The 26,232-nt window shown below is 41.9% G+C and overlaps 2 protein-coding genes across 2 annotated transcripts in view; one reads left to right on the plus strand and one right to left on the minus strand.

Moving 5' to 3' along the window:
* Window positions 1–13,274, plus strand: part of tbl1x (transducin beta like 1 X-linked) — a 39,352-nt gene extending 26,078 nt beyond the window's left edge. The window contains exons 2-15 of the mRNA XM_086051654.1: window positions 3,656–3,761; window positions 5,100–5,245; window positions 5,341–5,560; window positions 6,433–6,565; window positions 7,094–7,235; window positions 7,328–7,391; window positions 7,507–7,604; window positions 8,971–9,031; window positions 9,127–9,248; window positions 9,344–9,418; window positions 9,523–9,650; window positions 9,983–10,148; window positions 10,235–10,336; window positions 11,572–13,274. Coding sequence (XP_085907780.1) covers window positions 3,704–3,761; window positions 5,100–5,245; window positions 5,341–5,560; window positions 6,433–6,565; window positions 7,094–7,235; window positions 7,328–7,391; window positions 7,507–7,604; window positions 8,971–9,031; window positions 9,127–9,248; window positions 9,344–9,418; window positions 9,523–9,650; window positions 9,983–10,148; window positions 10,235–10,336; window positions 11,572–11,598 — 1,542 coding nt within the window. The 5' untranslated portion in view covers window positions 3,656–3,703 and the 3' untranslated portion in view covers window positions 11,599–13,274. The remainder of the gene's footprint in view (window positions 1–3,655; window positions 3,762–5,099; window positions 5,246–5,340; window positions 5,561–6,432; window positions 6,566–7,093; window positions 7,236–7,327; window positions 7,392–7,506; window positions 7,605–8,970; window positions 9,032–9,126; window positions 9,249–9,343; window positions 9,419–9,522; window positions 9,651–9,982; window positions 10,149–10,234; window positions 10,337–11,571) is intronic.
* gpr143 (G protein-coupled receptor 143) lies at window positions 12,943–24,319 on the minus strand. Its single transcript, XM_086051655.1, has 9 exons — window positions 23,936–24,319; window positions 22,213–22,322; window positions 22,052–22,146; window positions 19,567–19,659; window positions 18,592–18,701; window positions 18,406–18,514; window positions 18,211–18,328; window positions 17,138–17,393; window positions 12,943–14,766 (listed from the first exon to the last, which is right to left on the minus strand). Exons 1-9 carry the CDS (start codon window positions 24,189–24,191, stop codon window positions 14,663–14,665), a joined length of 1,251 nt encoding a protein of 416 aa, XP_085907781.1. The 5' UTR covers window positions 24,192–24,319; the 3' UTR covers window positions 12,943–14,662.
* Window positions 24,320–26,232: the final 1,913 nt, after the last annotated feature.

Below are 26,232 nucleotides of genomic sequence, written 5' to 3' on the forward strand. Positions count from 1 at the left end.
TGACTCAATAACATTGACAGAGCTTCCAATTTACAGAAATTCATTTCCTGAACAATTTGTTAATTTTCGTATTGTTAAAATTCTGTAAGGAACATTACAGCAGGACTGCGCATGGGGGTGTTTTACTGTATACTTAATATTAATGCTTCAAAGATTAAATCACTGACAGAATTATTTACTCAACAGTGACCTTTCAACAATGCACATTGCACATTCCTGCGCACGTACGTATTTTTAAATAAATGCATGACCCTGTTTGAGTGCTTATGTTCATTTCAATGTGAAGACATTCTCAAGGACCAAAATAAATGATTAGCTGCACTTCCATCGAGCCATGGCCGTTATTCCAACAAGTATTAATGACTATTATGACAGTAACAACACAGTCTTTGCTATCCATCCAATACATTTTTCTGAAGCACTTAACTTCACCAGGGTCGTAAACATGCAATAAAGTTGTCGTTTGTTGTAGTCTAGGCAGTACTGGACATAATAAACCAGTGATGAAAAGTTCACTTTGTGCTGCCACTAGCCTCAAGTACGGTTATATAACAGTCCCAAACATAGCGATTTCCCGCTAGTTCTTGTTCCAAATCACCCGCAGAGGCTCGACAGCGGAGGCTTGCGTAGCTGGCTTAGTTTAGCCAGCTAGCCCGCTGCAATCCCGCTTTTGTTTACATAAACATCTCCTCTGGGATTTTTAAAGTGCTGGTCAATTCGTTAGTTTGTACTGTAATACAATGTCAATTAAATCCATACGATTATATTATCCAGCAGTGAAGGTATACGTACAGTTAAAAAGGAAAAGGCGAAACTCGGTCATCCTCACTCTCCTGCATCTGAAGCCTCCACCCCCGAGGCGGGCCCATGACCGTCGTGCCGGGTGACCACTGAAGGAGCCTCTGCTAAAAATCTCATTCAAGCGAATGACACCATAGCATGCGATCGTGAAATTTTTTTTTGAAGTTTTACCGTAAGGTTCAATATTTATTCCAAAAATATATTCTTTAGAGTCGAGGAGACTTCGGCTCTCGGCTTCGGTTTCGCCTGGTTGGTTGTAATGTACAACCTATAATTCTTTTCAATCGCCACATCATGGACTGCTTGTGTATGAGCGCTAATATCGAAGATTCTGGACTTAGACCCATACAATCCGACACAGTTTTTTGGGGGAGCAGATATCGGACACATGCCCGATACAAATTTCAGATCGGGGAACCCCTACCACCATTCCTGGGTAGAAAATGGTGTTAACATAGCATCGCAGTTTGAACATACTCTATGATATTTGTAGACTAGATATGATAAGATGTGGAAAGTTGGAAATGGAAACTAGTTTGTGTTAAAATACACGAAAGTTATGCTTAGCTTAGCATAGCTTGCTACCTGCGAACAAAGAGATATGTCTATTACCAACATGTCGCGAAGCCGAGATAGAGTGTAAGTGATGTGATTATTGTGGTAAAATTGGTACAAAAAAATACATGAAAAATCAGTCAGGTGAGCAGGACGCACGCCCATGGTTCTAGCGGGCTGTGGACGCACTCACAAAAGTGCATTAAGTCTCCACATACACGGCAACAAAAAGTAGCCAAAAGATGAATCTGGTATGCATATGTTGTTTTTACATAGTGAAATAGTCTTTCAGACATTTGCAGGTCATTTTAAATGAAGGTAGTTATGTTTTTCTGAAACAGCAACCTGATGTTTTTAAATAGGTTGTCGTCGTGGAAAAGTACCCAAACTGCTCTGTATAGCACGCAAGGGAGCTAAAGTAATGCTTTTGCTTCCCATGCTTTTCACTCATGACATTGATGTTGTTTGGTGTGACCGAGCTTGAGTCCAACACGGCAGGCATTAGTGTTGCCATAACAACAAGGTTACCCACTTAAAGGTCTACATGAGTGAGGAATCACTTGTCTCAAGGCAACGTTTGTAGGCATTGGTTATTTTACGAACAACGGTTCGTGTGTGCTGTTCATTCATTCGTTTATTTATTGATTTATTCATTTATTTATTTTTACCACAAAAGAGGTGATTATGGTTGACTAGAAGTCACATTTCGCCCACACCTGTAACACCTTACTCTTGGCCAATTTTAAAAACAGCGACGAGAGAGCCACACAAATGACAGGAAAAGAACTTGATGATAGTTTTATAAAATGCTAACTATCGCCTGAAAGGATTTTTCTCAAACTGGTACAAACAGATCTGTATCTTTTTTTTTTTCTTCTTTTTTTTTTTTTTTTTTTTTTTTGCCCCGTCGACTGTTTCCGTCCCTTTTCCCCCCGCCGCAAGTTCAAATTTTACCAGAACTGACAAGCTAAGCAGAGAGCCTTTCAAAGGCCACTCATCACTTCAGTGTGGATAAACCTTCAAGCATTTTGCCAGATATGGAAGCCCAGGTAGTAATGTAAGGGATCATCGCCGGTGATTGATGCCGGTGCCCTTCCTCCATCTCTAGCGGGGCCTGCACCCCTCCAGGCTTCCTGGGAATTAAGTGTGCAGTTTGGTTTGTTGTTGTTGCTGTTGTTGTGACTGGGCTTTCACGAGCCCCCTCAAGTGTAAGTTAATGGGCTGTGTGGTCAAATCAGGACACGGAAGCTAAGGCACACAAGTGTTTTTGTTTCCAGGCAGAAGAGGGCAGAGTCATTTTGCCTTTTTAAATGAACGTGTTGAAGCAAGTGATGAGTCTATGGGAAGTGAAAGGTGGGGTAATAACGTCTTACAAGTGCTGTTAGTCTCTTCTGCTTTTCTTCAATTGTAATTTGCTGGACATCAGGCGCTTCCTTTTAATAGCTCAGTTCGTCCCACCGGGAGACAGGGGAACAAAACACATTGTGCCTGCATGAATTAAGAATGTTAGTTTAATTACAGAACCTCTGCTGTGGTACATTAAGGTGAACTCCCATAACAAAGATTATAGCAAGGTGAAGGAGTTAATAATTCCTTTTGAGGAACTTGTTCACCCCCTCTGGCTGTGCAGCCTTTGGTAATTGGGACAACATTGTTGCCTGTATTTTGCTCCATCGCACTTGTTGCTATGTTACCAAAGGGGAATTGGAGTAGCCACGGGCGGTGTTAACAATTCAAGTTGGACAACCATACATGCCTCATACCTGATGCAACATTGATTCATCTTTGTGAATCCTCTTCAGACCCTTTGATTTCTGTATATTGAAGCAGAAAACAAAGCGAGTGTTCCTGACTCATTTTGGGCGCTGTTGTCAATGCCCCCCACCTAAAACCCCTCTAAACCAGAAACCATAGCCTGCATGTAGGATAATAGTACAATCAAATTGCACAGCCACTGTTCCCACAGTGGTATTAAGAATCTAACAGATTGTGTGTGTTGCTTCATGAATATTTGAGTTATTCTTTGGATTGTGCAAGTCCTTGCATTTAGCGCCTTATCACGGCTCTTTCGCCATCAAGCTGTGGTTTTCCAGGTGGGGGGGGGGCTTCACGTGGAAAACCAAACGTGTTTATTCCAGCAATGATCAGAAAATACGAACCGTGTCTGCACATGGTCATGTGGCAGACCGTTGACATTCTTGCAACTTGTGTGGAAAAGATAAAAGAGACGCGTTGTTGCAGTGATGTGAGTGCCGAGACGTAATATTAATCCTGCTTCTATTTTTGTATCTCTCTCCAGGAGTGAGCCGAGCCTTCCAACAGACCTCCACTGTTTCTTTGGGCTAAAATGAGTATTACCAGTGACGAAGTGAACTTCTTGGTCTACAGATACCTCCAAGAATCAGGTTGGTCTCACAAAACTGGGATTGATACAATTCAGTTCGGTTCAATCTGTTTCGAAGTGAGCAGTTAAACAAAAAAAAATAAAACGGTGTCATTTTGAGTGTAGCGTTACCTAAAAATGGCATGCCAAATGCGTGTTTTAATCATAACACCATTATCTTCTCTCTTAAGCATGGTCCGTCTCCTTCTTCGACTTGCAGAGCATAAACAACAATGGGGCAGCTTTGTCGTATAGCACGTGCGCTTACTATGCGGTGTAGTCGCATTACCTAGCTATGAGAAACTAGACACACACATACGCTTGAAAGAAATATTCAAAAGACAGTTTTAGATAAGGCCTGCAAGAACAAGAAATTGGTGCATGTGTACAGTGCAAAGTGATATCGCCAACTACAGGCTCGACGTTTGCATTACAGCCTTTTCATTTGTTGCAAATCCATGGCAACACTGCTGTGTGCAACTTGACAAAAACAACACAGCAAAACGTGGTTGTCATGTAAACATACAGTGACCAAGGTAAAAAGTAAACCCCAAAAATGAGTATTTACCAATGAAAGTCCATGTTGAACACTGTCCCCTAATATATTGTGTAACTTCATCTTGTGTGATGTGTGTTGGGTCACATGACTTTGGAATGGATTATATTGAAAATTCCTTTTTAAATGTCAGTATATGCTTCAGTCATTCATAGAATGTAGGCATATGTATTATTCAATATTTGGTTTGAAATGTCACGCATTTCAGTCCTGCATAGAATGTGGACAAATGATTGCAATCCATGCTGCTGTGTTTTATTTTGAGCTACCCCCCCCCATAGAATTTCTGGATAAGGTTAGTTTAGTTTGGTACATCAGTCCATTGTGGCTGACATTTGTTGCAAAGAAGGTGTGTCTTGAATCTGCCCTATAAAATGTAATTTCCAGTTAATTTAAGAATAAAATCCCCCTGTTTGTCTGTTTTAAATGTTTTTGTGAGAAAAGCACAAACAGTGACTTGACTGTAAGTAAACATGTTACCAAAGAGATTTAGTTAGTTGACTGGGTAGTCCTCAGAAATTGGCCTCTCTGAGCAGGACATCAGTCCATTCGGACTCGGTTTGTGGGAGGTGCATTTTCCAACTTTTATTCCATACATAACACAAATCTGCTCGGTGTAGCCAAACACAAATGTTGGGGGGGAACCTTTTTACCATTGATGACCGCAGCCCAAAAGGAATGTATAGATGCTCTAAATAGGGCCATAGAAATTAGCAATCTCACCGACTCTCAGATCTTCATACCCGTTATGTAACTGGGTCTGAGGAAGGTATGGTGCTGATAAATATACGATTTTGTTTTCAGGTTTCTCCCACTCAGCATTCACCTTTGGCATCGAGAGCCACATCAGCCAGTCCAACATCAATGGAACACTAGTGCCCCCTGCAGCCCTCATCTCCATCCTGCAGAAAGGGCTCCAGTATGTGGAGGCAGAGATTAGCATCAATGAGGTGAGATGATACTCGCTGGAGCTTCCATCTGTATTATCACAGGAGATCCATGCAATGAGCCTCGCTCCCAATGCCTTCGGATATTTCACCGACAGGACGGGACGGTCTTCGACGGCCGGCCGATCGAGTCGCTGTCGCTTATCGACGCCGTGATGCCCGACGTGGTGCAGACGCGGCAGCAGGCCTTCCGCGACAAGCTGGCCCAGCAGCAGGCCGCCTGCACCATGGCGGCGTCCACCTCTGGCAACCAGTCCAACGCGCCGAAGAACGGTGACGCCACTGTCAACGGCGAGGAGAATGGCACCCACAACATGAGTACGTTAAAGACCCTTGGAGAGCCTGGGGCTGAAAGTTTTCTTTTTTTTTTTCCCCTTGGGACGAATAAATTGTAACAACAAAAGTGGTGATTTACAGAGATTAATGTACCGTCGTTTGTTTTACATATATAGAGATGTTGTATGATGATGTATATAGATGATGATGTGATCTAAATTGTTGGTGAGCAACATACGGTCATGCTATTTCTGTAGCTGACGCAGCTATCAGCCGTCCAGCTTACACAGCGGAAATACAAGCCTTATCAGGTGTACCGTGCAAAGTCAACCATGCACTGGTAGAAATATGTCTTTGCGAGCCTTTTAATTGCGCTTTCTTCCTTATTTTAATGCTCGGTATACACAAACCTCCATCCAAATGTGTGCTGAGATAACAGGAGATTGAGGTTGCTCTCTTTATCTGTATATTTTGGGACGGATGCTGCATTATCTAGCGGCTTACTAATTCCTCTCCTTCAGAAGAACAGGAGTGTCGAATAATACGATCCTCGCAGAATGTGCTATAGTTGGCGCTTTGCAGCTTGATGTGTTGGTGAAACCTGAGAGGTGTGGATCGGATGGATTGCGAGGGAGGGAGAGAGAGAGGATGTGTGTGTCAACATGGACTTGGGGGATTTAATTTCAAGGTGTCAGCAGCAGAGGAAGTTTAGTTGTGAGAGTGAGGCTTTACCTTCTTTGTGTGAAAACTCGGGTTGTTTTAAGGCTAAATCCTTCACATTGACATGAGGTGACAATAACGTGCTAACGTAAGAAAAGAAAAAGCGTGCGCACGCTCCCATAAAACAAAACAAAAAACCCCCCAAAAAATCATACTTTGACGTTTCATGTGTTGCCGCTTGCTTGTGCTCTCAGATAACCATTGTGAGTCGATGGAGATGGATGTGGACGTGGAGATACCCGCCAGCAAAGCCACAGTGTTGCGAGGTCACGAGTCGGAAGTGTTCATCTGTGCCTGGAACCCTGTCAGTGATCTGCTGGCCTCGGGGTAAGCTGCAAGGCCCTTGTGCGACACTGTGTGTGAAAGTCTGTGTGCGCATGTGAGGCCAAGCTGACCTTAATTGGGAGGAAAAAAAAGCAGATGAGTAACGCCTCCTTGTATGCAGGCTTCGGCTGTGTTTCCTAACACGCATTCAGTGCTCAGACTGTTTACACCAATGGTGTGGGCCGCGAGAACATTTGATGTGACCTGCCATGCATTTCTAAACCAAAAACAAACAAACAGATAAGCCGTTTTTTTTTTAAACCCCAAAATTTTAAATCCATCAATACACACAATATATACAGGGGGTCCTTGGTTTAGGATACAGCAACACTCCTTAGAGCAACGCCGTAACCTAAATTTGTCATAAACCGAGGACCCTCTGTACTCATGAACATATGTTTGATTATTGCGTCTGATTTTTTTTTTTTTTTCCCCGCAAATTTTGAAGAGTTGTAGAAAAACAGAAACACCACTTGGTAGGAAGTGGCTGGTTTACATGATGAACCCTAACAGCCTTGGTATTCGCTTCAGCTCGGGGGACTCCACCGCCCGAATCTGGAACCTCAACGAGAACAACAACTCCAACTCCACCCAACTGGTGCTGCGCCATTGTATCCGAGAAGGTGGGCAGGACGTCCCCAGCAACAAAGACGTCACCTCACTAGACTGGAATGTAGGTTCCAGCTCCTCCACACGCACGTCTGTCATCCCCTTCTCCTTTCTAAACACTTTTCTATTTAATCACTGTGTCTTTCCACCCGACAGAGCGACGGGACGCTCCTGGCGACAGGCTCGTATGACGGTTTTGCCAGGATATGGACGAAGGACGGTACGTTCTCTCGTTAGTGCGCTACTGCTGGGCCGTTATCCCTGCTATTAATTTGGTGGCGGTGTTATTGTGAGCGGTGTCTCCGCAATAACACAACATTGCTCTCATCCATTAGGAAATCTGGCGAGCACCTTGGGACAGCACAAGGGGCCCATATTTGCACTCAAGTGGAACAAGAAGGGGAACTCCATTCTCAGTGCTGGCGTAGATAAGGTATTTAATGATGCCATTTGTCTTTCGCTAGCTGTGGAACATAAGCGTGTTTTATCGAGGGACGTACCGGTTCCTCTTTTTTCAGACCGAGGATGAGCACGAGCGCTTACATAAGAGCACTCGCTATTACAAAGCACTGATACTTGATCACGCATTACATTTTGCGATGAAAATGTTTGATATCAGTGAAGTATTGTTCGGAAACACAAAACACAATCTTTTCATGAACTTGGCCCTACGTCTCACTCAAACCTAGCACTTTTTCGAGTAACAACTTTCAAGGTCCCACTGCACGTGTTTCAAATAGTCATTTGACCTATTTCAATTGAATCCATTCTGTATAAAGTTTCTGCAGATCATTGCAAAGTCTTAAAAGGCACTGGCTCTATGATGCTAAAAACAAGACCTTAATTGGCATTTAAAAGTGTTGAATCAATCTTTCAAAAGTCTTAAAAAAATGTTACCACATGATAAGTAGGATTTCATGATTACAAATGGTCTCACATCTTTCAAAAATGATTTACCAAATGACTCTCGTGGTAACAGCACGCAATCATGACAGCAGAACCGACAAAACAGAGTTGTGTGCTTTTAGTCGGGACTCTCAGGAGTAGGTGCATGTTATTTATGTACTATAGCAACTTTGGCCAACGTGGGACATTGGCAAATTGGTCTGAAATTCAATTTAAATGTATATTTAAAAAAAGTCTTATAAAGTCTTGAATTTAACTTGCCTTAAGCTGCAAGAACTCTGCTGTAGCACAAGGCGTTTCAGTTATGTGGTGTCTCAGTCTGACCACTAGGGGCAATATGTAAAAGGATCCCAGAGACAAGAGACAATGAAGAAATAGAGAAGAAGAGCATTTTATCTGGTGGATATACAAGTAGGAGCGGGGATGCCATTTTATTTCTGTGTATTATAATAATAAAATGATTCAAAAGAAATACAGTGCAAGAACCTGGCTCGAGAAACTCTTGGTCCACCTTTCCAACTTGCGGGGTGGCCGGCTGGCCGCCTCTGTGCATGCCCGAGCGAAGTTCGTCATCTATTTTTCAGGGCATAATTTGAAGTCAGCTAAAAGTGTTGTCCTCTGAGTTTACCTCAAAAGTATTTCAACTCAGCTGACATGGCTCATGGAAGGAATATGTCAGGCTGGTGAACGACATCGGCAGCGTAGTATTGGAATGTTTTTTCGCCAAGAGTACAGTAAAGAATTACTGTACTGCCACTGGTGCATTCCTTTTTTTTTTTTAACACACAGTCCTGCAAACTAGAATTGTGAAATACCAACCTGGGGCTTAGAGCATGTTTAAACACACAGATTTACGATGCTTTGTTTTGATCTGCTAAACTTGATTTTCCCAGACGACAATCATTTGGGATGCGCACACAGGAGAAGCCAAACAGCAGTTCCCCTTCCACTCAGGTAAAGTGTGTTCAATCGTGCATGCGGGACGATGCCGAAAGACATCGGCAGCAGCGCTTTTTCATGAGCATATTGTTCATTGCCACCTCCCGCAGCCCCGGCTCTGGATGTGGACTGGCAGAACAACACCACCTTTGCCTCGTGCAGCACAGACATGTGCATCCACGTGTGTCGCCTCGGCAGTGACCGGCCACTCAAGACTTTCCAGGGTCACACTGTAAGGCGCTTCGCTCCTCAGAACTCCCCATATAATGTCCTCGGGGGGCCTCGATAATGAACGCGGCGTTTTGTGTGCGTGTGTGTGTGTGGTAGAACGAAGTTAACGCCATTAAATGGGATCCATCGGGAATGCTGCTTGCCTCCTGCTCAGACGACATGACCTTAAAGGTGAGGGCAGCACCCAGCCTCGGGATTTAAAGACAAACCCGGTTTGCACACCAGAGTGGGGGAGGGCACTTCGTGCTCACGTCTCCTTCCTTTTTTCATCCCAGATTTGGAGTATGAAACAAGAAACGTGCGTCCACGACCTCCAGGCTCACAGTAAAGAGATCTACACCATCAAGTGGAGCCCGACCGGGCCCGGCACCAGCAATCCCAACTCCAACATCATGCTGGCCAGGTGGGAAAGAGCTCCAAGCGACGCGTCGCAGTGCTTTTAACTTTCGGTCAGCCACGGTGGTGCACCCTGACCCACATCTGCACGCATGTGTTCCACTTCCCGCACCAAAGGAATGTACTGACAAGCTTATAATTCACGCAGGACATAAAACTGTCATTGTCTGCACCACTCTGATGCTACTTCCTCATCTCAGCAGCATTGAACGCACCATATAGTTTATTTGTTTCACATTTGCTCTGCCCGGAGAAAAAAAGAGAGAAAGAGAAAAAAAAGAAAAAAAAAGCAGTTGCGGTGTATTTTATTCTTCGGCGCTTCCTTCCCTACGCCCGCAGCGCGTCGTTTGACTCGACCGTGCGTCTGTGGGACGTCGAGCGAGGGGTCTGCATCCACACGCTAACCAAGCACCAGGAGCCCGTCTACAGCGTGGCCTTCAGCCCGGACGGCAAGCACCTCGCCAGCGGCTCCTTTGACAAGTGTGTGCACATTTGGAACACCACGGTGAGTCTCGGCCATGGCCGCATCGCTTCAGGGCTGACCGGAAAGCACCTTCTCATTGCGGTTTTCCCCTCGCTATGTCCTTTCAGAGCGGGGCCTTGGTGCACAGCTACAGAGGTACTGGGGGGATCTTTGAAGTGTGCTGGAATAGCACCGGAGACAAAGTCGGTGCCAGTGCGTCAGACGGCTCAGTAAGTGCCCACGCATTCGAAATAGCTACAATAATTGTTTATAAGCGATACTGGACTAACATATGTACGACATTGACAAAAGTATTGGGTGTGCCATCCAGAGGGGGTGAGAATAAAAGACAATAAGGAGTTGCTTCCCTCCATTATTGCTATTAGCAGGCTACAAATAATTGTGTACTGTGAACCCTGCAAACTGCCGGTCAGCATTTGCAAATTCTCTTGTTAGGGAACCTATCCAGCGTTATTTAAAAAAAACTCTAAAACATTTGCTGTTGTTGTGGTCAGGCCAAAACAATATAAGTGTCGCTTTGCCGCCATCTAGTGGCTTTTTTGTTCCAAGGAAGTATGTTGAAGTGAGTTGATGAGTTTCACTCAGAAAGTGCTTTTTTACGGCTTTGACATCTGTAGTAGGGCTGAACAATTAATCAAATCCAAATTGATTTCACAATGTAGAAGAATGCGATTTTGAAATTGATAAGGCTGCACTTCACTCATATAAATTGTCTAGACAAGTTCTGGGCTGAAGTGCAGTCCATGTTTACCTATCATTGTGTTATGAAAAATGAAAAGTTGAAGTAATAAAACAGATTATAACTCAGATTTGTTTGCATTATAGTTGTAATCCAACTTTAATTAGTTAACTCTAATTGAAGTACATAAATAAAAATCCATATTAATTCATAGGATGTTTGCATTTATTTTAGCATCTGCTTAACTTAAAAGAAACATTTTCAAATACTGATACAACATGTAAGTATAATTCGGATATTGTTTATTGAAATACAAATTAATTTATCGCTTGTGTTTGTTAAACAATACATGGGAAGAGGGCCTTGAAAAAAAGTACCATATTAAAGCGTAATCACACTTTTGAGGTTGAGGTTTTGAGGCTGTTTAGGTTAGATTTTTCAAAATTGTCTCAGCCTTAATGTGTATATAGGCAATTAGAAACCTTTTTGGCCATCAATTACTTGCAGATTTTCGCTATTTGAGGCAGGGCCAGTCCATGTGAATAGTGGCGGCGGGTGGGTTACTGTCATCGTTTATTTCGGTTGGCAATTGACGACGGCGCGTACAAATTGCCGTTACATCACCGTAGGAAGAGAAATCCATCCTAAACAGAAGACCGCCTGTACTTCATCAATTTGTGCTTGCATGTCAAACACAAAGATTCAATACGGTCTAAGATGTGGAAGCTTTGTTAACGCGAGTCACCAATTCTTTCCCCGCTGCAGGTATGTGTCCTCGACCTCCGGAAATAGCGGAGCTGGCCGGCGAGTCGTTGGAATGTGCAGCAGACTGCCTTCTTTTTGACATCAGCAAATGCTCTCGTTGCTCCTGGAGGGGGGCGCGGCACGTGGATGGAGTTAAATATTAAAAAAAAAAAAAAAAAAAAAAAAAAACTCACAGGAGCAACAACAAAAAAAAAAACAGAAAAGGAAGGAGCAACCCACCACCCGCGGGGGGGGGGGGGAGTCGGCGCACCTTAAAGCCGTCGGACTTGGTGCGCGTTGACGATGAGCCCCGATAGAGGCCAGCGAAGGCAACATCGGCGCTACCGCCGACTGCCTGAGTTTTACGAGGTATCGCGTGAAGAGGCGCTGCCATCCGCCCCTCCTCCTTCTCTCCCTCCCTCACTCCCCCCGCGGCGGGCCTCTGCGGTCCAGCCGCTTGGCAGGAAGGATGACTTAACTGAGACGCACGCCAAAAGGCAGCCATTGACGGAAAGAAGGCTTGTAGAATTCCTCCCAGCAACTCAACGGAGACACGAATGAGGGTCAGCAAACAGAGCGAAGCCTCGCTTCCGTTGGGGGACGGCTGGTCTGAAGACCCCCCCCCGTCCGCCCCCGGGACCCTCTCTCCGCAGATGGACTTGAAAGTGCGAAAAGGTGGAGCGTGCTGTTCCTGGACACCAGTCCACCAAAAAATACGAACCTCCCAAACCGGCCCAATTTGCTCAATAATTGGAAACAACACGGACAAAAAAAAAATGTGTGAAAAAGTGTGGTTTACAAAGAGAATTTTGCCCTTTTTTGGATGTACATGTAAAGAATGTAAAGATATGTAAATTAGATTAATACACAGACTTATATACTGTGTATATATGTTTATATACAGTCCACCTTATTGACGTCACGTTAGGGGCTCACTAATGGCTAGAGCGGTCTTTGCTGATGGGCCGCGACGAGGCCTCTTTTTAATTCAAAATGTCTTTTTCCAGTCAAGGCACAAACGGCAGAATTTACGGAATCATCATCATCATCATCATCATCAGCGTCTTCATCTTGGGTCGCTTGGTTGCATCTTCACATTGTGTGTTGAATGGGCTGAACAAAGCCACACCCACCAAATTAGAACGCACAGCGACGGCGGGTTAACATTTCCACATTTTTGGTTTTTGGCCACTTTTTTTTTTTCCCTCCCTGAGCTAATTCTCTGAAGCATCCAAATCTGAATACAATCCCAAATATTTTTTTAGGGTTGTAGCAGAAAATGAAACGTTTTCAACTAGTCACACCCTGCCCATTTGTTCCGATTCCTCTCCCTTTCCGTCATCTCGCACTCAAACAATGTGAAATGACCTTTTTTTTTTCCCTTGCAGTGGCTTGTGTATTTTTTTATTTATTTTTTTTTGCTGGAAGTGGAAGGCAAACATAATTTTTCTTCCTCAAACACCCTTTTTAAAATCTTTTTTCGGTCACAATAGGATGTCAACGGGTGGTCCATCGTTTTTCTGACTTTTTCAGAGCCATTATTGTCTGTGTCAGACTGAGAAATTGGGCTGTGGGTTTTGGTGGCCAATGTGGATGAAACGCTGTGACAGCTACTATTACTATGTCTCTGGCGCACCCTGGTCCAGGGTGTGGTCACCTGTTTCAAGACAAAACATTCAAGTCGTTCAGTGTCTCAAATAAATCACTCTATTTTGATATCAGAACACCTGCGCAATCAATTGTCATTTTGTGTTGTTTTATTTTAATGCCATTTCCAAAGTGGAAATGTGTCCAATGAGGGGATGTTATGCAAAATACACAGTGTTTTTTTGTTTGGTTTTTCCGCAAAATTCCAAGAGGAAGAGTGAGGTAAAGAAAAATTGACAAAAGTTAAACGTGACAGGCAGCGTGTGGACCGAGACTTGGCGCTGGTGTGGAAGTTTGTACAAATAGTATTTGATTGACATTTTACGGTTGGGAGGGGCGTGGTTTCCCTGCATTCAGCAGACACGGCCACAGCAATTAAGAGCAATGAAACCTCATTTTATAAAATCTCATATTTTTTGTACTTCATACTATTGCATCTTTATTCATCTCAAATGTTGTTTTTCTTGCAAGACTACAAGTTGATCTTAACTTTTTAATTAAATTTAGTTTGTCATGTAATTTAACTTTTCCCCTCATTCGTTTTTTTTTCTTGAAGCATTGTGATATTGCTGTTAAATAGTAGTTTTTATTCTTGTATGTTTTTGTTCATGGAAAAGTATTTTTTGTTTTGTTTTATTCTCACAATACTCATTTTATAATTAATTTTTCACATTTTTCCCCTTTTATTTTTGTTGTAGTAGACTGTGTACACTAAAAACACAACTTGTATTATTTTGGGCTAAAACAGTCATTTAAGTTAGCACAACTTTAAAATCTAAATTATTGACATGGCATTTATACACAAAGCAAGCAAATTTACCGAGTTGTTTTTACTTGTATCTTTACAATATAACGTACAATTAGTTCTGTAAACTCTTATTTCTTTGTTGAAAATGTGGGAAAGCCAGTTTTCACATTAGCCAAACTTAAAACATTATGTTGAACTGCCCATCTTAAAATGTTGAGTTCCCCCAACTTTTATTTCTTTCAACAGTGAATTTAAGATGTCCTTGTGACATTACAATATTCTAATGTTCTTTTAAATGTTTTTTTTTTTCTTTTGATTTGACTATTTATCATTTCTAAATTGTATTCTTGTAAAATCACAAATATGCTCATTACATTACAACTTTGACCATGCCCTTGCACAACACACTTAAGTCAGCACTAGAACGATAACAACTAGGTTTGGTATTTAATAAGAATAAAAGTGCAAAACCAAAAGATTGGCAGGAGGGACAACAGTTATGTCGCAAAAAAAAAAAAAAAGAAGGAAAAAAAACCTACGTAAGCAGAAAACGCCACCAACTCCTAGTGAGTCACCACGTTTGTCATGTTCTCAAGGTTACTGTGGGTGGCCACACAAGGGAATTAGAAAACGAGTTGTGTCACAGATACTAAAGAGTTCTACTGTTTTTTTTTCTTTTCTTTTTACCAGCAGTAGTTAAGTGGGATGTGACGTTGGCTAGTGCTTCCCTGACGTCCCCAAGGATTCCTCATCAGCATCTATATCGCCATAGTCTGGTAGCTCGCTGGATATGTGGATTTCAACTGTGCTAGATTCTGAACCTAGCGAGACAAAACAGGGGAAGGGAAGGGAGGGGAGGGGAGGGGGCACTGTATTACTTATTTGTTTGAAATGCATTCCTCTATTCCAAATGCATCCTGGGAAATGGTTCGCTAAAATACGGGGCTGGGAAATAGGGTGAGGTCATGATATTTTCTTTGAATGCATTCTTAATGCATCCGGCGCAGAAAATGTCAAAATATTTCCCGTCCATGCTAAAAATATGGAAGAAAAACTTGCAACAGATTGCGTTGTATGGTCGTGGTGAGCCAATATGTTGCGTTGTCAAGACTTCGCACGCAAGAATGGGATATTTTGGACCGTGTGCATTATTTTCTGTTATGAAGTGTTGACAGCTCTTTCAAAATGTCTATGACAAGTCTTTCTTGGCCCGCATCATACATAAAAATTGGAAGTAAAAAAGAACTACTGAAGAAGGTCAATTGAAAGCACTAAACCAAATGTTACTGTGTAGAATGTTGTATGTAAATAAATACATGTTAAGAAACTACAGAGTAAGCAATGCAAAGTACAGTAGCATTCAAATCCAATGACAACTCCATGAGAAATGGCATATGAATGCATACAGTGTAGAATTGCCATCACTAAAAAAAGAAAGAAGGAATCACAACCAAAATATTGTTTAATACAGCACAGCGGCAATCTCAAAATACTGGTAGCACCCCTAAACCTCTCATCGTAGAATCGCCCCTGAGGCCAAATATTACGAAAAGTGATTCTTTTTGAAAATTGCTGAGATTCAAACCCAGAACATCTCAACTGCGAGGCACATGTGCTAACCGCAATGCTCACTGCGCTGCTTTCTATTATTTCACGTGGGCAGAAAAAATTGTTCGGAAATGGAACCAAATCAAATGAATTGGTTCAACACATGCTAGTGTGATCACTTGTGTCATTAAATTAGGCCTGTGTAATGCTTCAATATGTCTTCCTCCGGAACAGAAGGACATCACATTGGCTGTTCTGGTGACAGTTTAAACAACAAGCTACAGGCAAACAATGGGAATCGGGATGAATGCGGAGGAGACATCACTGGGGGGGAAAAATGGTTAGGAACAATCTCAAGAAGGTTCCACAGCGTCAAACTGTAAATCCACTTTGCATGCGCCTCACAGGCTCGTGACATATTGGATGCTGTTACTGGACCGGAACGCAATGAAATAATCCGTGTTATAATATTAATAATGATTATCATCTGCTGGGATGACCATCGCGTCTTTATCTTTTTTCTTTTTTTTTTGGAAAACAGGAAATTAAAAGCTTGGCACAAAGGTCCAAATTGCAATGCAATAGCTTTTATCACATACTATATTTCTTTGCTACCTGTGAAGTGTGTCAGAAAATTCCTGGGACTTGTCACAAAATCGAGATTTTAAATCCAAACGTTTTACCTTTCAAAGTAACCCCAGTGGAGTCTAATGCACTTTGGACTGAGCAGGCGTGTTGTCATGGTGATTATCTGGCTCACACTGAAGGGAAAAACTTTAATTAATTTGCATTTGAAATATATTTTTTGTGACATTACTCCTGGAAAAGATTACACAAAATGCACATTTGTGATTTTGGCAAAACTGACGCATCAGCATGAACTGAATACAATAGATTGGCCTATTTTTTTCTCACGATGGAACAGTAAATGTTTTTTTTTTTTATTTCATTTTTAGTTATTTCCTTAGTTTTCATTCACGATAATAACCTTGGGATACACGCAAGCAACGGCAATGGGGAAATGATTTACCCTTAAAAAAATGTCCGCAAATATGTTCTTTGTTATCTTTAGTTGTTTATCAAACTGGCAGCCGTCCTCATGAATAAGAATCCCAGAAGTAGTTTTAAAAAGGTTGGTGACCCCATCTTACATCATGGGTCAGGAAGTATTCTTATAACTAAAAGCGGATGGACAAATACGTAATACAAAAAACATAATGATACATGTATTTCTCTTAGCTGTTTGAGACACACCAAGAATCCCCACCTCCGCATTGCCCTTTTCACGTTATTTCGACTCTTCTTTTTTTCTTTTCAAGCAGACCGTTTCAGTTCGCCCGTGTCCAATCATGAGCGGCCTTACTAATGGTGTTACATGGTGAATGGGAAGTGAATTGAACCGTGGATAAACAAACAATTCTACAGAATGTGACATGTACTCCAAGCTTTATTCTCATTATCTCCAGCAAGGGGCAGCAACAATACCGGTAAAAACAAAAATGTGATCACAGTGTGCAGGGTGGCGTATAAATAAAAGCTCACATTTTAGGATCTTCCGTCAAATAAAATAAGCAGTCCATTCATCCGTCCATCACCAGCCCTCATACATGGGCGAGCTATTGGCGGCGCCGCGAGGCCAATTACCTTCTGAGAGGACGCTGATGGCGTCGGACTGCGGCTGCCCATTGCCGTTCATGTTTTTCTTGGCCTCCTGCACGTGACTCTGATAGAGCAAGGCCGTGCCCACCATGGAGTTGTGCCCCCCGGCATTGGCCGCCGACGTGGAGGCCGACTCCCAGGCATGCTCCCTCCCCCCCCGCGGGCTCAGGTCCACGTCGAAGCCCGTCCAGCCGTGGAAGGCCAGTGTGTTGAGGAAGGCCTGCATGGGGTTCAGGATCCCCTGAGACGCAAACGACACATATCGGTAAGGACGCTCAACTTCGCATTTGATCAATGCACAGTTTGTACATTTCAAAGGGTCTGCAGTTATAGGCGAATTTTGGTTATTTGTGGGCCAGGCCGGTCACAATCCCCCACGAACAGCAAGCGGTCGACTGTGCAGTAAATAAACAAGTTGTTTAGATAGATTGGATGGATTGGTCAACCTTCTGATCGGATCGGTTATCGTTTTTTTAAAAATGTGCAGATCGGTGATCGGGATCAGTGATTGAATATTTCAAATACAGTATAGTAATATGATTTGAAAAAAAAAAAATTGTACGAATTAAATAGGCTGATATTAACTACTTAGAATTTGGCAAAAATTGGCAAATTTTTATTTTTGCAGTTTTTTATGCACATCAACACATTGCAACGTCATTCAAACACCCCCCCCAAAAAACAATCGGTAGATTTTTGTAGATTTTTCTCTCTGTTGTAAAGTTAAACAAATACAAAATAAAAGAAAAAGTACCGTACAGCAGCCACATTTTCTGCCTGTAATGGATATCTTGTTGTTGTTGTTTATTGTTGTTATAAGGGACCAAAACGGAAGCTATTTTATTCCTCATATCTTTTTTTAATTAATCAGCCGATTAATCGATTTTCAGAATTCTATCCTGCCAAATATCGGATTTGGCATTGGCCTAAAAAAAATCGGTCGACCCTGCTGATGATAAATATTTTTAACTTTGGGTGAATATCTATTTGTGGAAACAATTATTCATAAAAGAATATAAGTTGAAAAAACATTTGTCCAAAAATAAATTCAATTTTACCATGATAAACCATGTGATGAGGGCAGCATTTCTGATATTCCTGAGGCTGCTGTCGTCGATGTTCCCCTGGATCTCCAGGTAAAAGAGGAGGCTCTCGTTGATGATGTTGGGAATCCAGCTGGAGCATCGCAGCGAGATGATTATCACACAAATATCATCATCACGACAACAACACGCTGTAGTGAAAAAGCCTACCAAATAAAGAACACCAGCATGATTTTAAAGAAGCGTATTTTTATGGCGCTAGCCAGCCGTCGTTCGTTTTCCGTGTAGATCCCTTGGCGTCCTTTTAGCAACGATGTCACTAAATGAAGAAGAAGAAAAACATGGCGTTTTTGCACATTTGAGTCAGATATGTCTGAATTACCCCGAGAAGCTGACCTGCGGATGTGGTCCGGTTGAAGAAGATGGGGTTGGCCACGAGGACCAACAGCATGGGCGCGTACGTGGTGATGTAGTGAGGGATGGCGTGCTGGAAGCCTTGTTCGCAGCTGATCAAATATGAAATATACATACACACACACACACACAAAAACATGGTGAATATCACAGGACACTATAAGGGTATAAGAACAAGGAACAAAAGATTTAAAGTGGAACCTCGATTTAGTGCATCCGGAACCAACGGACAGAAAATTGCGTCCAGTCCACTCAAAACAGCTGTTCAAAGGAGAAGTCCACCCAAACATATTTTTTTCAAGAATATGTTCTATGCAAACCCACTAGTTGAAACACAGCATTATGATAAATATTGCGTTTGTGTAATAAGAGTTAATCCACCCGTTTTTATCCATCTCCGGGGGCGGCCATCTTGTCACCTCTGCCGAAAATGATATCACAAATGCTCAGGGCTCAGGTAACGACCAATCACAGCTCAGCTGTTTTCTGAGCCTGCTGGGAACATATTCTTGAAAAAAAACATGTTTGGGTTGATTTCCCCTTTAAGTGTCATTGTTCCGGAATTGGCCACAAGTTTCATCGAAAGACAGGGACCGGTCATATATTGCCACGCTGCACTGCTCTCATCATAGATAAATAGACGTAGTAGACTAGAGCACATAGAGCACCACATCAATGCGGCGGCCATGTTCCCATCAAAGCGTTAGCAGGTGTCACTCTGTCATCAAAGGTACTGAAAAGCATGGACTAAATCTTAGCATCGCCGAAAGCATGCAGCTCAAAAGCAGCGTGTCGTATTTACCTATTCATATCGACGGCTCCATTTTTACTCAGGCGCAAGTTGTGTACACTCTTTCTTTTTAGTACAATATACATTTTTTTTTTTTAGTTTTTTTTATCAAAGCTTTCTAAAGGCTTGAAAAGACGAATAAGCCGAGCTGAGCAGAAGGGTCTTACTTGGAAATGGAGGGGTAGTAGAGCATGGCCACACCCTCGACACACAGTAGCAAAGCCAGACCCCATGTGATCATGTGGTACAGGATAATGGTGCTGAGGGAGAAAGGGAACAAGTCATGAGACCGCGCTCACGTCCACAACACATGCTGCGGCTCTTCGTCCTCGGGCCAGGTTTGATAATAAATCTCCTCTTAAATACTTCCAAGTATGACTCCCTACTACGTACTATGTAAGGAATTTGTTTTTGTCAATGGAACATTAAACGCCAGTGAGCGTTCACCCATTTATGAAATACTTGGTTTACCGATCGGTCGTCAAGCAAATCTACTGCAACTGAATAAAAGTGAAGGTGAACAGTAGCAAAATAGTGAGTGGTATTGATTGGATGTAGTATCAAGACAAACAAAGATGTACAAATAATCTATTAATAAAGCGTCAATCACATTCAAATTCATCTTAATGTCAGTGTTAAAGCGCCTCTGATTAACCCCAAATCGAATTCAGATGTTCCAGTAGGCTTTTATCGAGTTTTTGTTTTTTTGTTTTCCAGTGGAAGCCTGAAAGCACTCGGGAAAAAATCTAAATACAAAACGAACGAGTAACAAAAAAGCAAGATGAAGAGTAACAAAGTAACACAGGGAAACAAAACACGACGTGCAGGGATATCCTGACGTGACGTGTGGCAGCAACATCAACAACGACCAGAGAGGCTGAAAGAAACCAGGGAAGGAAATACAAGCAAACTGACGAGATGACGAGGCACGCATGGATAAGACATGAGTGGCTGGAGGGAGCTGATTTCATGAAACAGGGCTGACGTGAACAGATGTGAACGAAAACTTAACAAACAAGGTGACGTGAACGTGGGACAAAGGGAAAACATGACAAAACATGAAACAAATGAAACATCCTCTCCATCCGTCCGGTTCTTGGCAACGCAAATATGAAGTTTTCTCGACTTGTTGACGATATCTTCAAGCCGCTCCAAGGTATATGGAATACCTAGGAAATCATTTTGTACCCTACTCCTGACTGACACATTTGAACAAGGTCCCCTCTGATGCTGTGGAAGAGCTGTGCAGACCACGGCTTGCGCTGAAAGATGTGGACTCCAAAAATGTCAGGAAAAGCCTACCAGAACAGCTGAACTGCGTTTGGGGTTAATCAAAGGGAAGTCAACCCAAAAGGGGAAGTCAACCCAAAAATATTTTTTTACAGAATGTGTTGTATGCAGGTCCACTAGTGTAAACAAAGCATTCTGATTAATATTGTGTTTGTGGAATATGAGAAATACACCGGTTTTTAGCTAGCTCAGGGGGCGGCCATTTTGTCACTTCTGTCGTTTGAAGATGACATGGAAGTTCCTCAGGGCTCATATAACGACCAATCACGGCTCACCTGTTTCCTGAAGCTGAGCCATTGGTCGTTATGTGTAGTTGTGATGTCATTTTCAGTCGACAGAAGTGAGAAAATGGCCGCCCCCAGAGATGGCTAAAAGTGGGTGCATTTTGGTGCTTAACTTGTATTCCACAAACGCAATATTTATCAGAATGAACATATTCTGGGAAAAAAATATGTTTGGGTTGACTTTCCCTTTAAATAGTGGCAGTTGAGTGGTGTCACCCTTTCAAGGTGGGCTTGACTGTCATTGCTAAATGACACATTTAAGGGGGGGGGCCACACTTGTGCAACCACATGATCTCAGCCTAATCAAGTGAGTCAGACAAAGATGTTGAGGATTGCTGGGTTATTCGCTGTTTGTTTTGTTGGACTCTTAGCTAATTCATTTTACAACTACCACGAATCCCGATTTATCAAACGGCAAAAAGTTCTGCTCGCATAGACAAGTCTGGTGTTATTTTTACACATTCCAAACGTTTGAGTTTGAAAAATCGATCATTTTTTGCAAAACGGCATCAGAGGACATACGGCACGGCATGACCATCGAGGATGCTACTGCATTTGCACAATTTATAATCTACTACACTCCGTTATTCATCCTTGCTTGCTACAAATGCATAATTACTGTGTTTATAATTTCTTTAAAGCGGAAGGCAACCCAAACATATTTTTTTCCAAGAATATGTTCCCAGCAGGCCCACTGGTTGAAACACGGCATTTTGATTAATTTTGCATTTGTCCAATATCAATTAAGCAGCAAAATGCACTCGTTTTTAGCCATTTTGTCTTCTGTCGACTGAAAATGACATCACAACTGCTCACAACGACCAATCACGGCTGACCTGTTTTCTGAATCGGAGCCGTGATTGGTCGTTGTGAGCAGTTGTGATGTCATTTTCAGTCGACAGGAGACAAAATGGCTGCCCCCAGAGATGGCTAAAAACGGATTAACTCCTATTCCACAAACGCAATATTGATCAGAATCCCTTGTTTCAACTAGTGGGCTCGCATAGAACATATTCTTGCAAAAAAAAAATAAATGTTTGCGTTGACTTTTCGCTTTAAAAACAGTTTTGTGCTTCACCTGATTCCTGCAGACGTCTTGACAACCAGGAAGACGTCGACGGCGTAGCAAAAAGTCCACCAGAACGAAGCGCTGTAGAACAACTGGATCCACATCTGCAAACGAACAAAGGGTGTGGCATGGAGCATCTTTAACCAGATTTTTGTTTGCAGACGACTTACTGCGCTGCCGAGGCAGAAGACGTCCGGCCAAGTGTCGGTGCTGTTGGCCTCGGAGATCTTTTCCACCGTGTTGGGTAGGCCCACCCACACAGAAGACCTCAAAATGATGCCTGGGAGAGATAACACGTCGCTACTGTAACTCATACACCAGCCAGAGACTATAAAGTAAACTCACAGTGGTTTTCAAGCCAAATTAATGTTAAGGCAGTCAAATAGTACAACGAATTGGTGCGCAAAAAAATTTCCTCTTGTGGCCTCTGCTTTAAGACGCAATGCCACAGCGTCTAATTGAACAAATAAACGCCACACCTCAAGTGGGGACCTTTTTTCTTCATTGTATGATTGATACCATCATGCGACAAGGTCACTGTTTTTAAATGGGAAGTCAACCCAAACATATTTTTGTCAAGAATATGTTCTATGCAATCACACTAGTTGAAACAAGGCATTCTGATCAATATTGCGTTTGTGGAATAAGTGTTAATCCACTTGTTTTTCGCCATTTCAGGGGGCGGCCATTTTGTCACTTCTGTCGATTGAAAATGACATCACAGATCCTCAGGACTCGGATAACGACCAATCACGGCTCATCTGTTTTCTGAAGCTGAGCTATGATTGGTCGTAATAAGAATAAGCGGTGTAAAAGTGACTGGATTCTATCCGCTACATGACAGACTCTTGACACATGTCAACATGCTCCGGTAATTGTCTCGGTCGCGTAGCGCTAATATTGAATCCACACGCTAGCAAAATGTGTAAAATAAAACAGACCATGCACTAAGCCAGCTCCGCAAGAGATGCGGCGAGTGGCTTTTCATTTAGCGTTATCGTGAGTTATATATTTTCAAGCACTTTTTATTTGTTCTGTGCAGCATAGCAGGCGGACGCTGCTAATATAGTTACATAAAAATGTGGCTTCACGTTTATTGTAATATCTAAACAAACGCAGCCTTTTTTTTTGTGATGCTCGTATCATTCATGTACTTTATATTTGTTCTGTGGTATCTATTTGAGTTACCAAAGTGACAGTATTAAAGTGGAGTTATTGCCCTTGTTGTGTTATTGGTGCCAGTAGTAAAGGTACATAAAAATATACTCATGAATCAGCCAATCCCTCTTCCTGCCCCACTGCTAAATATTTATTCATGTATAATTTGTATTATTAACAATTAAGGGCAATCCATTGTAATTGAATAATTATCGAAGTATTTAGAATTTGGTGTAATGATGATGATGATAATTTGAAATAAGTGATTTAAAATAATATCAAATCTACTTTTTATCCCCAATAAAACATCAGTCTTGTTTTTTCAATGAACGCACTGGCCTACTATGCTAATGTATTTTAAAGTTGCCAACGATAGTGGTACTCTGAAGGCTCAGGATTTTTGAGGTGGTACTTGGTGTACAAAGTTTGAGAACCACTGTTCTGTAATGTGGTGTAACGTCACAGAGAGATGTTCTATATTTTGAAATGATCGTAGCCAAAATATTAGAAGCAACTTTCTGTACAATGCAGAACCGTTGCACACAACTGTAAATTCCGACCACGTACCCAATGTTGTTGAAATCCATGAAAAAAAACAACCTAGTTTTACAGCAAATAGGCTCAGATGAGAAGATATGCAAAAGTAGTAGCAAAGTAAAAGAAAAGTCACTTTATGGGTTAAGTAAAAGCAACAACCACAACGTGTAATTGTTTCGAGCAGCACTCAATGGTCACCTGTGCATCCTAAAATGTCGCACAGGCTGATGATGAAGAGTATCCGCGAGGAAGACGCGGGTCTGGGCAGCGGGTACTGGCCGAGCCTCCTGTAGCCTTTCCTCTTGGGCAGGATCTGCAGCACGGTGAAGATCACGCTCACGGCCGCGCTGGCCGCCGTCACGACTCCGAAGAGGAGCGGCTGGAAAGTGACCACCAGCTCGGTGGCCGCGTCCCGGTTCGAGCAGCAGAACGTCTCCAGCCGCGGTGACGCCATGACGGAGTGCGCAAACTCGCATAGAACAGACGCGAAGGAAAAGGGGCAGGAAATAAAAGGATCCGCTTAGCCCAATTCTCGGACTGATCACATGGTGGCTAACATCATGTGCTTTCATTTAATCCCCTTGCAGCTGCGCCACAAATATGATAGCAGCCGCAAACTGCATGCATGGGTGCTGTGAGGCCACTTTTTCCACCTAGTTTAGAGGACACTGCATTAGGTACACCTGCACAATAGAATGCCAATGCAAGCATGGGATTTAAAAACAAAAACAAAAACAGCCTGTATATTGTATGATGACTCCAGTCCTTATTTCACCTTTACATCATTTGATTCTGAGGGCGTTAAGACTTCCGATTAAGTGCTGGTAAACCCGGTTATAAATTATATGTTCGCAACATTACATGCAATATTAATCAGTATCAATTTAATCAATACAGTGTATTTGTGTATTTTTTTTCACTTATTAGCATGTTTGGCATTGGAATAATCGAAAAGTAATTGTAAGTAATCAGGTTACATTACTTTGATATTACAGTGGACTATATTTTTTCACAGTTAACTAGTAACTCTATCATTTTGAGTAACTCTAGTCCTGTGTGTATGTGTAAGTATGTGCATATTTCACTCTGTTTCATGCGTATTTGTATTTGTATTTTTTTTTTCAATTTTATGATTGTTGTTATTTGCTGATTGACAGGAAGACAAATCCACTCTACCACCATAAAGGACCACCACATCCAAAAGTCAAATCAACGCATACTTACAATGGTGAACTAATGTGAATTTGTCATGTCACAAGTTGGAGATTCAATTAGCAGTCAAGTCTAAATCCGCAGCATTTATCACAATGGGCCGTCTGTGCAGCTCAATGATGTCGGTGTCATGTGATCATCTCTTGATAAGAACAACGGCGGACATACTCCACCTCAGTCTGTGGTTGGACAAACTGACCGGCCTTGCATGGCTACAGTCAGTTTACGTGCGCTTCAATTTATGCATTCCTTGCAATTAAATTCAATTTTTTTTTGTGATCCTCGACGGTGATTCCAAGTGATTCCAGTCCCAGGCCCCCATTTTTATTTGTATTCTTTTGAAATAAATATCTTTTGTATTGTAATGTTTCTTCTTGTTCCTTTTGGTTTTCTTAATTTATTGTACTGTACTATTCAGGTATTATTCTTGTGGGATTATGACTTTCATGACCTGTAACATTGCAAGTTTATTGTTGTGAAACACTTAACTGTTTTCCCACCTTAGTATATAATCATGATCAAATTTGAGATTTTTCCTCTTAATGTCACAATTTATTTTCCAGTGAAATCTGGAGATTTTTTTTTAAAAAAATGTAAAATTACAACTTTTTTTTGAACTCCTTATTAGTAATTTAGTAATTAGTATTTTTTTCTCTGTAAATATTTCATTCTTATAAATTACCATCTTGTTGCCACACTGTTGCATTGAATTCTAAATTTCCCCAAATTATGAGTTTATTCTGATAAAATTCTCTTTTCTCATAAATTAATGACTGTATAAAGATAATTGTGAATTTTTCTTGTAATGTTAAATTGTAAATGATGCAAAAGTATGACTTTATTTTTGCTTACTTTATTCCCATATTTTCACTAGTCGTTTTTCCTTTTCACAACTTTTCTCTTGTCTTAATACAAGTTTTTATTTGTTGAGTAGTTATCACTTCATCATTTCGTTGTGATCCTTTGACCCTAACCCTCAAGTATTTTTTTTCCTTGTCAAAGTGGCCTTAATATGCCTTCTTCAAAGTCCTTTGATAATGAGGGTGAAAATGTTATCATTATTCTTATAATATAAGTATTTCCAGATGCTTAAAACACACTCATACATACGCACACACACACACACACACACACACACAAAAGACCACTAATATTACAGTTGGGTCTACCAGACTCCTCCCGTCTCTCTTGCTGCTCATCTTTGGTGTCAAATGTCAACACAAAAATTCCAACCTGCCCAACAGGCCTCCCTCTCATTTGTGGCACCTCCATTGGCTGAGACA

This window comes from Filicampus tigris, chromosome 14 (genome assembly GCF_054856515.1).
Source record: "Filicampus tigris isolate MCC_2025a chromosome 14, RoL_Ftig_1.0, whole genome shotgun sequence".
Taxonomy (NCBI): domain Eukaryota; kingdom Metazoa; phylum Chordata; class Actinopteri; order Syngnathiformes; family Syngnathidae; genus Filicampus; species Filicampus tigris.

What these genes read in the sequence shown, in the direction of transcription:
- gpr143 (XM_086051655.1), bottom strand. Translation starts at nt 24,191, where the DNA reads ATGGCGTCACCGCGGCTGGAGACGTTCTGCTGCTCGAACCGGGACGCG. An exon ending in CGACATTTTAGGATGCACAG is followed by an intron (nt 22,323 to 23,935) that starts GTGACCATTGAG and finishes TATCTCTCCCAG; the next exon opens with GCATCATTTTGAGGTCTTCT. An exon ending in CAACCGGACCACATCCGCAG is followed by an intron (nt 18,515 to 18,591) that starts GTCAGCTTCTCG and finishes TTCTTCATTTAG; the next exon opens with TGACATCGTTGCTAAAAGGA.